Source organism: Budorcas taxicolor, chromosome 11, assembly GCF_023091745.1.
Source record: "Budorcas taxicolor isolate Tak-1 chromosome 11, Takin1.1, whole genome shotgun sequence".
NCBI classification, from domain to species: Eukaryota; Metazoa; Chordata; class Mammalia; order Artiodactyla; family Bovidae; genus Budorcas; species Budorcas taxicolor.
This window is the reverse complement of record NC_068920.1, coordinates 16,326,431-16,339,301: the sequence shown is the minus strand read 5'-3', so window position 1 is coordinate 16,339,301 and position 12,871 is coordinate 16,326,431. Positions and strand designations below refer to the sequence as shown.

The 12,871-nt window shown below is 39.0% G+C and overlaps 1 protein-coding gene across 1 annotated transcript in view; it reads right to left on the bottom strand.

Annotated features, from left to right (window-relative positions):
* HIVEP1 (HIVEP zinc finger 1) overlaps positions 1 to 12,871 on the bottom strand; it is a 129,332-nt gene that overhangs the window by 55,056 nt on the left and 61,405 nt on the right. Inside the window, exon 2 of the mRNA XM_052648826.1 lies at positions 4,118 to 4,171. Within this exon, the coding sequence (XP_052504786.1) occupies positions 4,118 to 4,171 (54 nt within the window). The remainder of the gene's footprint in view (positions 1 to 4,117; positions 4,172 to 12,871) is intronic.

The window sequence follows — 12,871 nt, the reverse complement described above, 5'->3', positions numbered from 1 at the left end:
GCTTCAAGTGATTTTAATAGAAAAGAATAAAGACTTAAAAATAAGCCCAGTTACCAACTTAAGAAACTGGATAACAGAATAAGCCCAAAGAAGAAGAAAAGATAACGCAGAGCAAAATGTAATTAAACAGGAAAGAATTATACAAGATGATATCAAGAAACTCAGAAGTTACAGTAAAAGGGGAGTAGAACAGACCAACCTTTGGCAAGACTAATCAGTGTAGAGAGAAAAGGCATAAGTGAACAGTGAGAAAATGGAGACACAACTACGGATCCAGCAGCAATGAGACAAAGAATACTTTGAATGACTTTTTGCCAATAAACGTAAATGTCTAATAAAATGGATAAATTATAAGAAAAATACCAGACTGAAGAGAAAAAACGAAAGTTGGCGTAATTTTATTAAATACATTGACAATTAATCTCTGACAAAGGAGGCAAGAACATACACTGGGGGAAAAAAGTTTCTTCAATAAGTGGTGCTGAGAAAACTTGACAGCTACGTGTGAACCAGTGAAATTAAAACATTCCCTAATACTATACACAAAAATGAACTCCAGATGGATTAAAGACCTAAATGTAAGACTGGTTACTACAAAACTCCTAGAGGAAAAGAAGCAAAATATGTTTTTCCATAAATCACAGCAGTAATTTTTTTTTTTGGCTCCATCTCCTAAAGTAAAGGAAATAAAAGAAAAAAGAAGCAAATGGGACCCAATTAACCTTGAAAGCTTTTGCACAGCAAAGTAAACCATTAGCAAAATGAAAAGACAACCTGTTGTAAGGGAGAAAATATATGCAAATGATGGGACCTATGAGGAACTAACCAACATATATAAACAGCTCATATAACTCGACATCATATGAGCTATATATGAGCTCATATAACTCAACATCAAATAAAAACCCCCAAACAACCTAATTAAAAAATGGGGCAAAAGAAGTTAAGACATTTTTTCAAAGAGGAAATGCAGATGACGACACAAACTTAAGACTTTCTACCAAGCAAATACTGGGGTGAAATGGAGTCTAGTATATAGGTTGATACAACAGTACATATTAGCAACTGGCTATTAGAATAAAAGATTACCATGCTACTGTCATGATGTTATAATAATATATATTACATATACTAATAGAAGTACTGTGTATTAAACATATGTGATAATACACAATATTACACACATATATAAAATATATACACAATAATATATGACACTGCATATATATATATAATAATATATATTACATATACTTACATGGATTATTTTATGGGTCAAATATTGTGTGATAAAAATTTAAAACAAAGTATTAAAATCAAAGTTTATTCATGAAACAGCACATAAAAGCTCTCCTAATTAACTGATAAATTTACTTCTTCCCAGTTCCCTTTATGCATATTCATCACTACATCTGTGACGTTCACTATTTATTTTATTTAAATCTCATGCAATGATTTTAGAAATAGTGTCAAGCACAATGGATATTAAAACCAAGTATATAGGACTATTAGGAAGAAAATAAGGACATTACAGAGAATTGATGAATGCTGTCTTCTATATTTATCCCCAAATTGGTTAAAACCAAAATAAATAAAATTCAAGCCATCTGATTTTCATTCATAAGCAGAGAGAAAGAATAAAAGGACTAAGCTACCATAATTTAGTGCACTTCTTTATTCTATTGGTATATAATGACCAAAGTCAGTTTCTCTGTCATCATATTGTACTATACAGATTAATCTTTCCTTAAAATGTTAGGAAACAGGAAAGATGTCTTTTTAAAATATACCAATAAGCAAGGTTTGTTTTCTTTAAGAGCCTACCAGTATGCTAAATGCTTCTGAAGATAAATTAGTTACTTGTCCTACGGGTAAGAAAAAGAAGAGGGAGAAAGAACCTCCAAAGGGTTAAGGACTATAGCACCTTCAACTGACACAAAGCCTTAGAACAAAGTAGCAATTAAAGAAAAAAAGACAGATGTAGAAAAAGTTAAACTTTTGGGGGAAATCACCAAAAGTTGGAAAAAGTAGTGAAAAAACGATCTATTCTAGATGACCCATAAATCAATAAAAACAATAAATAACTCCAAATTTCTAAAGTATATTCTACAAAAGAACAAACGGATTTCCTTTCATCAAACAAGACAAAGATCTGAGAAATCTCAAAGACCTTTGTTACTCAAAAAGTTTATCTCGTGTTGTTAAAGACAAACTGATATTATTCCTCAATTATATTTTGGAGCAAAACTACTTTATTTTTAATTTGCCCAGAATGCATATGTAAAAACGAAAGCTGAGTAGTAACACTGGGCAGTGAACTGCACAAAACGATGCTTGCTTGGTATTCATCCTGGGTCTTAAATAAACGTAGCCTGCCAAATGCAGCCCACTGGATTACTTCAACCTCATTATCCCATTTCTTTTTTCTAGAACCTCTGTTCCATTTCCTCCTTCCTATCAGACACTTCGTTCACTGTTTTTAAAGCTCTTTGCCACAGGGGTAGGAAAGAAGGAAAAGTAAGACAAGAACACATTTATATCGCTAACTGAAGCAGCTCTAAACCGTTACTAGACATGGAAAAGATTGAACATGACAGAGTTTAAACTCTTAGGTTCTTACAGCCTGAGTGTCTCAAGTGCTTTAGCATTTCAGCAGTGTGCGGAAGGGATCTTCAGCCAACCTTTCAAAGGGATGGCCTGGCTGTGGTGACTTCTCAACTCTTCTTAGATTGTGTTTTGGCAAGAGTGCCACTGAAGGGTCGTGTTTGATATGGGCTTTCCAGAAATCCCATGGAAAGTGGTGAGGGGGGCAGATAAAGAGGGGAGATACTTTTAAGATGTCTGCACATCACAGCAGAGCTACTCAGACCAGCCCCAAACAGCCCTTGGAGGCTGCACTGGCTGGGCCAAGGGACGGAGAACGTGGACAACCTGAAATTATTTCCACCAGGGGCAACTACTTAGGAACCTGCTGCTGCTGCTGAGTCGCCTCAGTCATGCTTGACTCTTTGTGACCCCATGGACTGTCAGGGGTACTGTCCATGGGATTCTCCAGGCAAGAATACTGGAGCAGGTTGCCATGCCCTTCTCCAGGGGATCTTCCCGACCCAGGGATCAAACCCATGTCTCCTGCGTCTCCTGCATCGAAGACAGATTCTTTACCACTGAGCCAAAGGGAAAGCCCAGTTAGGAATCTACTTAGATTAAAAAAAAAAAGAAAAAGACTTTCCATTGGAATCCTACGAGGCTAAATTTTTCTGCCACAATATCCTGCGGTAATAAGAAAATATAACAAGGACAAAGCAAAAATAAATCATGAAATCTAAATGCCATAAAGAGAGTCTTACATCCTTTTAATCAATTTTACCCATTAACATTAGAGTGTGTTGGAACTCTATCCACCTTCCTGTCTTCGTCCCATTCCACAGGCTGTTCAACATCAAATGTCTTTTTTCAAATTAACTGAGAAAATAATCAGTACGCTTTCTGTGATGAAAACCGCTTTTTGCTTGTGAGCTTTTTATTCCTTATACAAAATTTACCCATGAAAACTAAGTAAAGAACACAGATCCAGATAAAGAAAAGTTAATCAACTTCCTCTGCCCCTTCTCTCACCACGGCAACGAATCATCACAGTCAACTGAAATAATTAACATTTTTTAAAAAGCTGCATAACATCCCCAAATTAGAAGGTACTACAACTGAGGCAACTATTCCTGCACTGACTGGCATTTGGGTTATTTTGGTTGTCTTAGGCTTCTGTCACATTTAAAAAAAGAAAAATTATCCGCCACTTGAGCACACATAAGCACACATATAGGTGAACACAGCCATCAGTACGCATTATCCTGGCCCTGTTTATAGCTCTGTGATAGTCTCTCAAATAGGACTTTCAGAAGATCTGCAACAAGCTGTCATACTCCCCGCAGCAAAACAGTTAACACCTGGGAAACAGTCACAGGACATGCTATGCACTTAAAACATTCCATAAAGCAAAGCCCATCAACTTTTAGTTATCAATTTTACATTGATTCATTTACAAAGCTTACAATAATAAGGTATTTATACAGGAATCTCTGCAAGAATAAAGCCTATACTGGGGTTGATTTTAACTTACCTTTTTTTGACACTTCTGCCCCATTTAGTTCTTTTTGTGCTTCTTCAATTTTGTCTAAGGAAAACAAAAAAAAGTATAAATTAATTCATCATACACAAAGAAGAAGACAGCAAAACAAATATATTACTTATAAATGGTACCTGACACATAGTAATAAATATTTGTTGAATGAATTATTGATGAAACAAATATGTATAAGCTGTTAAATAATAGAGTCCTTTTAAAATTATAATTTTAATTAAGTCTTAGTCACAAGGGCTACTTCCAATTGTTTCCACAATGCAAATAATTAGTACGTTTTAAATACTGAATCATAATTTTTAAAATGTTTAGCTGCCTATTCAAAGTACATAAAAATAATTCTTTTTTTTTTTTAATGAAGACATACAAATTTCACTGGTGAGTCTCAACAAATGCCGACTGGCTTAGAAATAAGTCTAAGCTGAGTTCATAGACGGCCTAAGACCTAAGTCAAACATGGGAGAAATAAAAGGATGAACAATAAATGATGGGCTGAAAAGCAACAACATGATACTTTTGCCAACAGTTGGTTACGGAATAACCACCCATGAAGTGTGAGGGTGGAATCCTGAGTTAAAGAGGTACTAAGTAAAAACCAAGGGCCTCCCCCCCCCACCCCCCCCCCCACCCCCCACCCCCCCGCAGGAAAGAACCCACCTGCAATGCAGGAGACCGGTTCGACCTCTGGGTTGAGAAGATCCCCTGGAGGAGGGCAGGGCAACCCACTCTAGTCATCTTGCCTAGAGAATCGCATGGACAGAGGAGCCTGGCAGGTTACAGTCCACGGGGTCACAAAAGGGTCAGACATGACTGAGCAACTGAACAACAGCAGTAATTATTCTGCAATCATCATGTTCAGATGAGCACAGTTCTGAAGGAAGCAGTAACTAACAAAGAGTTGCGGCGGCTGCCTCCCAGAGCTGCAGCTCTCCCATCCGAGCTTTGCGCACAACTGGATTTGGTAAGCAAGTGCATGTTCTACGTTGGTGACAATTAATTTATATTTTTATAAGGATATACATATTTGATGATTGACAGAAACCAATTCTAAGTTTAATACAGTGGTCTCAATACTGACTGTAATGGCAAAAGTCAACAAAATTCCTAGGTACTATTCTGTACTGAAATGAATACGGTAACCATAATGATGTGACATTTCAGCTAGTCCACTGGAGTACAGTTTAAATGCTTCCAAAATATTGGTATGTCAGCCATTCATTTCTCCCAGTATCCACTATCAGCTCCCCAAACGGTCACTGATACTGAACATCATCACCGGCCACGGAAGATGGCACCCTCCCCACCACAGGCCCTTCAATCTCCGGTGCTACCTGCCTCTTCCCCCAGTCTTGCCGAAAAGCCAGAAACTGGAAGAACCTTCCATTCACTGAGCAAACTTCTTTCAGCTGCATATTGATCCATCCAGCCTGCCTTATCAAGGCAGACGGGGAGCATGAGAATGAAGAAACACGCCATGGCTTATCACAACTACATCTTCACCCCCACAGCAACGTCCTATTTGCTCCCTGCTAATTATCAGATCCAGAGTAAGATTTGAGGGGAGAAGAGACAGTCTTCAGAAATAATACATTTTTTTTCTCATTTGCAAGCTTTTAGTTATTTCTCATGAAATGATGAGTAAAACCAAACAGTAATGGAAAAAAAAAAAAAGCCCTTAAAAAGTGCAGAAAGTAGATTCTGTGTTTAGCAGTACTTTTACTTCAAAAGAATTCCAAATGTATGACTGAAATTTCTATTAATATATATGACAAAAGCACAAGGCCCACTTTTTCAAAAATAAATAATGCTGAGTATATTGGAGAGTACATTGGAGATATTAAAATGTAAATAAGTATTAAATACACAGTCTTTGAGAGACATAAAAATGAAAAGCACTATTATTTCTATGCCAGCAGTTTGCCTAAACTTAAGAACCATAAATAATATATATGTATATATTGTACTGATATATATTCATAGCAATAATGACTATGTGTAAGAGTTTGTGCATACATAATTTGGTATTATATAATAAAGTAACTTTTTATTAATAGGATTAACTGGGGCTCCAGGCAGCAAAAGCTCATGACTCAACATGTATTTAAAGAACAGATTCTGTTTAGTATATTGAAGTTTGGCCACCTTCTATTTGTACTTTAACATGACAAATTCTTGCAAAAATGACTTCAATTTACATCAGTAGATTTGGGGTATCTACTGTGTTAGGTATAGGCATTTACTTAAATGCCTTTACCTGGAACTCTAATTCAATAGGTAATTACAGTCTTCAATGACAGAGTTTATAACAGTCATTATAAGCTCTTGCCTCACTTTTTAGAAAAAGTCATGTTTATATTTAACCTGTTTTATGATTCTCCTGGTAAAATATGATGTTTTAAAGACACTCTCCAAAGCTACAGAGAAAGTACTCATTTATTATATGCTCTTAATTGGTCCAGATAAGGCAATATACTAGTATTTAAAAGCAACACGTATCACTTTTTTCACTATGACCCAGAGTAAGGAATGTATTTTTACATTCCAACCAATTACACATGTGTGTGTATATATATTACATGTATACATAATTCAGAAACCAACTTACCTATACACTAATTTCTGTCCTTTCCTATTAAAAATGAAAAATGCTGCCTTGCCCAGATGCATTAGTTCACAGCCCCATGCTGGACAGCAAACCCACGGCTTGAACCCACAGACAGAAAATAGTTCTCAGCCAAGGGCTGCGCCTCCCAGCCAGGACACCTCGCGTCATACGCCTTGATGCACAGGGGGGTACGTGTTGTTTAGAACAGTATCTCAAGTTCTTAGACATCTTCCATCATGCCCTCCCCAAGGTCACTGTTATCTGAGCTCATATAATTTCATAAAAACTACACATTCAGAAATAAACAGTAGTTTCTCAGCTGCTTCAAAATAAAAAGATATATGTGCAAAATGGACATTCACACCATGTTGTTAAATCTAAAATAAGTAATACATTCTTACTGTAATGAACTCTTACTGTATTTAAATTAAGATGTAATTGTAATTAATTCAACTTTTACTAAATATGCTTGGAGTTGTCACCTGGAAAAGGTCCTGGCCACACACGAATGGATCCATAATTGTCCCTAAGATCCAGAAGGACCCATGGCTGAAAGAGTGACAGGCTTGGGGAAAGACTACTGACAGTGTAGGTTAAAGTCTGGTTCTGCAACTTTTAAAAATGTGCTCCTTTTGACAGTTTTTCTTCTCTGGTAAAGCAGAGAAACTATTTGTTAATGGTACAGGCTATGAACAAGTTTGTTTAATGCCTTGTATATTTTAAAGCCTTTGTTTGTATAAGAAAACAATGCAAAACTATTTTATTTTCACCACAGGTAAGTAATTGTAAATAAAGGAAAAAAAAAAAAAAAAGACTGATTTGTGAAACATAATCTGAAACCAATGAGCCAAAAAAAATAAATAAATAAAATTCCTGGAGCCCTTAGGAAACCACCGTTCTTTTGGGGTTCTGGGAAGAAGATGGGATCATTAAAAACAAATCACTTATAAAAATAAAACAATCCTCAAATAAAGATTTGAAGTAAGTGCCCGCTCTGTGACCATTTTCACCCTCCGATGAAAGGGAGGGGGTCCCCTATACCATCTCAGAGTCGCAGCAGCCCTTCTTAAGAGCACGAGGATCCAGGATGTCAGTTTTGGGGACCAACCCACCAAACTGCTAGGATTTGGTTCAACAACAGTTGTCTGTTTTTATTGCACTGACTGTCTACCTGGTGGCAGGTACACAAGGAAGAACTAGAAATATAAAGTGTAAAAAAAAAAAAACAGCTCTGCATTACAATACTCTTTCAACAATCATTTTAGTACCAACTTGATGGTAAATATAAAGCCTGATTCCCCGGTGCAGCAAAGTTCTCCGTGGACCCACCCCCTCATCTGCAGCCGCAGCCACACCTCTGTGTAGGTGCCCTTGGGTCCCCAAGACTCTTCCACCTGCCAGCCCCCACCCCATCGCCTCAGGATGTCGGCTCCTGGAGGAAAACCTGCTTTAACACCCCCCGCAGAGCCACCGCTGCTGCAGGGAGGACCCGTTTCTCCACCGCTCTGTTGTCTCATGAGCGTTAGCAGCTACGACAGTGAGGGGGACTGAGTGATTCGCCCACAGTAGAAATGCTGACAGCAACCTGCCCAGTGACGTGGGGAAGCACGGGTGCATTCTGGAAAAGGGAGAAAGGAACAGGCGCCCACAAACTGAGCATTGGCCTCTGGTGGTTCCAGGTAAGAACCTGGCGCTTTATCTTCCTTAGGGTTAAAGATGATTTCTGCATTGGAGGAACTGCATCAGTGCCCTGAAAGGGCACGAGAACCAGCTGTTCCTCACGCCTTCTGACCTAGCGAGGAGTTAACTGATCACCCCAATTCCAGCAGCACCTCCTCCTCGCCTGCTGTTCTGACAGGCATCCGTAACCTCTGCTCTGACGCTCAGGGGGTCTCCTCCTTCACGCAGCCAAGTGGAAACACTAATAGTAGATTTTTATGAGGCAGATCCTAAGGAACTGTAAAAGGCACCTCTGTTTACGGAGAGGGAGACCATCTGATTGAAAAAAGATCACCATATGTGATTGCACTATTTTTACTACTGAATAAGCCTAACTCCCACGTCCCGTCATCACACGTCAGCACCAGCTCCCTATTCTCACTGGTAACTGCTCGAGCTATTTCAGTAAGACTAAATATATGACCATGACGTAATATGAAAAGTGCACCCAACATCCATAACCACATACACGTGCTCTTCTAAATGACGGTCCTAGTGTTCACTACTAAGTCAGCTAAGTAAGCCTACCTTTGTAGGTAACATATTTTAACCTGTAAATTACATCTTTCATATTTCCAGATCTATGTCTTTCAAGAAGTTAAGCTCCGCAATATATGCCAAAAAATGATAGTCTAGACTAGTAATATTTCAACCTGAACAATATGGTCTGAAATAAGTGGAGGAAAAAAAAAGAGCGAGACAGTCAACTCTCTCCTAATGAATTTGAAGACTGTGATTAACAAGTTCTGGAAAAATGTAAAATTACTCAGCTTGTCCAGAAAGAGAAACTCAACTAGACTAACTAGAGAAGACTAAGAAAGTAACCAGAGAATAACACAGAATTACTTTTTTAAGGTTAAAGGCCAAGATGGTCTTATCATCAGATTCTTACCAATTCTGAAGAATAAACATTTCTCCTAAACTGTCCCAGAGCACAAGCTAACACAAAAGGTGTTCTAAATAATTTTTAAAAGCTGCTACAACCCTGCTATCAAAATGTGACCAAACGGGCAGAGAAATCAACACTACTTAAAAATCTCCCAAAGGAATATAGATTTAACAATCCACACCCAGAGGTACATTCCAAGATTAGAAAGCCATACCCAATGAGGGTGTAAAGTAAGTCTGAAAAGATATTTCAGGATTGGTGGTGGTGGTTTAGTCCCTAAGTCATGTCTGACTCTTGAGACCCCTTGGACTAAAGCCCGGCAGGCTCCTCTATCCATGGGATTTCCCAGACAAGAATATTGGAGTGGGTTGCCATTTCCCTCTCCCGGGGATCTTCCCTACCCAGGAATCGAACCCATGTCTCCTGCATTGCAGGTAGATTCTTTACTGCTGAGCCACCAGGGAAGCCCATTTTCCAATATTAGAAAACATGTTATTATCATCTGTAATAGGATACAGGATGGGTGTGAGGCGGAAGGTAATTTAAATAACGTTCAAAATGTACTTGATTAAAATATCTATCTTTAGTGTAAACAAAAAGCAAAACAAAAAAACATCAATGATAAATAAAACAGGTTACACGTCATCATATTAACCAAGTGGTATTCTGATACACATCCCAAAACAGAGAAACTAGCCGATAACCTGTGATCACTTCCTTTCAGAAGCCTTCCCTGACCTGCTGCCTCAGGCCCCGGTCTGTGGCCCCAGCACAGAGTTCTCAGCCCCTAGGCATCGTTCACCGTGGGATATTGAGACCCTGTGTTCGTACTTGCTTTTTTCATTAAAGCGATTTCTTATTCAACAGAGTACATAGGTGCTTAGACCAGTAGACCCTCAACACATATTTGTTCAATAAATGAATCACTATTGCAGTATTTACTACAGCATTTATGTTAACAATTACTTGGGGACAGTTTTACATGTAAAACCATAAGGGACTAGTTAAAGAACTATGATATTTCCATACAACGGAATGTTGGGCAGCCATTTAAAATACTTTTTGAAATACTTATTGAAAGAAAAAAACGCTCAAAGTATATTATGTAAAAACACACTGTGTCACGCAGATGTATGTGTGTATATACACACATACACAATTTCTGTAAATAGGCTCAAATATAATGATTATCTGAGGGTAGTACATTAATAGTTTTAATGTTATTTCTATTTTATTCAATTAATAAATTACCTATATAAACATTTTAATATAAAATATTATCTAAATTTAGCAAAAACTAAAAATCCTAATACACGTATGCATGCTACTAAGTTGCTTCAGTCATGTCTGACTCTTCATGACCCTACCCTATGGACCATTACTTCCGTGGTGGCTCAGACAGTAAAGCGTCTGCCTGCAATGCAGGAGACATGGGTTCAATCCTTAGGTCTGGAAGATCCCCTGGAGCCAGAAATGACAACCCACTCTAGTATTCTTGCCTGGAAAATCCCACGGATGGAGGAGCCTGGTAGGCTACAGTCCATGGGGTAGCAAAGAGTTGGACGTGGCTAAGTGACTTCACTTTCACGGACCATAGCCTGCCAGGCTCTTCTGTCCATGGGATTCTCCAAGCAAGAACACTGGAATAGGTTGCCATGCCCTCCTCCAGGAGATCTTCCCGACCCAGGGATCGAACCCAGGTCGCTTATGTCTCCTGTGTTGGCAGGCAGGTTCTTTACCACTAGTGCCACCTGGGAAGCCCCTAAAAATGTGATTTAAATTATTTAAAGAAAAAAAAAAGTCCTCTGTCTATAGGTCCTAAATTCCAAATTTCCATATCATATGAAAGACTCTGGGATAATTTCTAAAACATAAAAACATTAATATGCTGAATGGTTCGTTTGGTTCAGAATATATTTATTAGCTCCTGTGGGCTAGCACTAAGGACACACAAAGATGAACAGCCCTGCATGAAGGAACTTGGAGAAGTAAACAAGCAACCCCTCTCCATGCGGTGACTGTGTGACCAAGTCCACGGGGAGCTCGGAAGCGTGTGAATGCAACCGTCTTGCAAACAGGAAGAATGGTCCTGAAGCACCTTCGTGGAAGAAACAATACGGATGCTGTTACAAGCAGAGAAGAAAAATGAGAATTCCTGTCTGGAGGAGGAGGGAGCTCAGAGAGGGGAGGACAAGGAAGCTGCAGAGGCAAAGACGCAGGAAACGAGTCAGGAACTCATCGCAGTTTGTAACATAAACCTGGAGACAGCAAGTCTAAAGACACGGGATTTGAGAGCCACCTTCTTATGTAACTGGTTGCTAAAACCATACCACGGAGTAGGTGGAAGCAAAAATATAACTATCCTATGAAGTAATTTGGCCATAAGCATCCAGATCTCTGCATTTTAATATGCTGATTCAAGTACTGATTCTAGACTAAGACAATGAAAGGAGTGGAACAAAGTATCACCGTCGTTTCCACAAAGGAAAAAACATAAATCATCAGTGACGCCTAGAATATAGTGGATACTCAATAAATACCTGTTGAATACTTGAGAAATGGTTTGGTAAACTGTGGCGCCTTCGTACAACAGTCTATTATCATAGAACTACTGTATTACAGGCTTCTAGGAAGACTTAGTGAATCAGAAACCATAGGAACGGTGTCCCAGGCTGTGTAAATTTTTAAAGCTTTGCCAAATGTTTTAATGGGCCACCTACCCTCCAGTCAAAAATCACTAGTGGTATGAGAGGTAGAGGAAGAAAAACCCAAGAAAAAGACCCACCCAAAAAAGCTGGAAAAATTAGGAGAATCAGAAACAATTTGGCCTCAGAAGTCAAGAGAACAGTATTTCATTGACAAATGAGAAGATGATGCAACTGAGAAAGACGGAAAAAGCTTCCACTGGATTGAGCAGTTAAGAGGTCCCAGTAATGCTTCCTGAAGCCTTGAAGTGGAAAGAGAGGCTGGCTGGCAGAGAGCTGAGAAAGTGATGGGACGGGAGGTGGACAAAATAGGGCAGAACTGTCTTTCAAAGCACTCGGCAAAGAAGAAGACAGTGAACTTGAGGTCCAGAGAGAAACACAGTGTAAAGGAAAGTTGTTTGGTTTGACGTGTTTTTCAAGGGTGTTTACAGACTCAAGCTATTGTTGTTTACACTCTAAGTTATATCTGACTCTTTGCAACCCCATGGACAGTAGCCCTCCAGGCGCCTCTGTCCCTGGGATCTCCGAGCAAAAATACTGGAGTGGGTTGCCACAGACCCAAGGGACAGAACCAATAAAAAGAGAGGAGAGATACAGGCAAGAGTTGTGATGTGGAGGGCAAGGCTCTGAGGAAAGTGGAGGCCAGCCTGGAGTCTAGGTGAGGGCTGATTTGGAATAGGGAAACACCCAGGGCGATGCTCTGAGGTCAGAGGGAAGACAGGAAAAGGGTAGGTCAGGAGAAAAGTCTGCTGATGAGAAGGAAGTTGGAGGGAGTTCACATCCAAACTTCACAACTGTATTGAGATAACATCTGG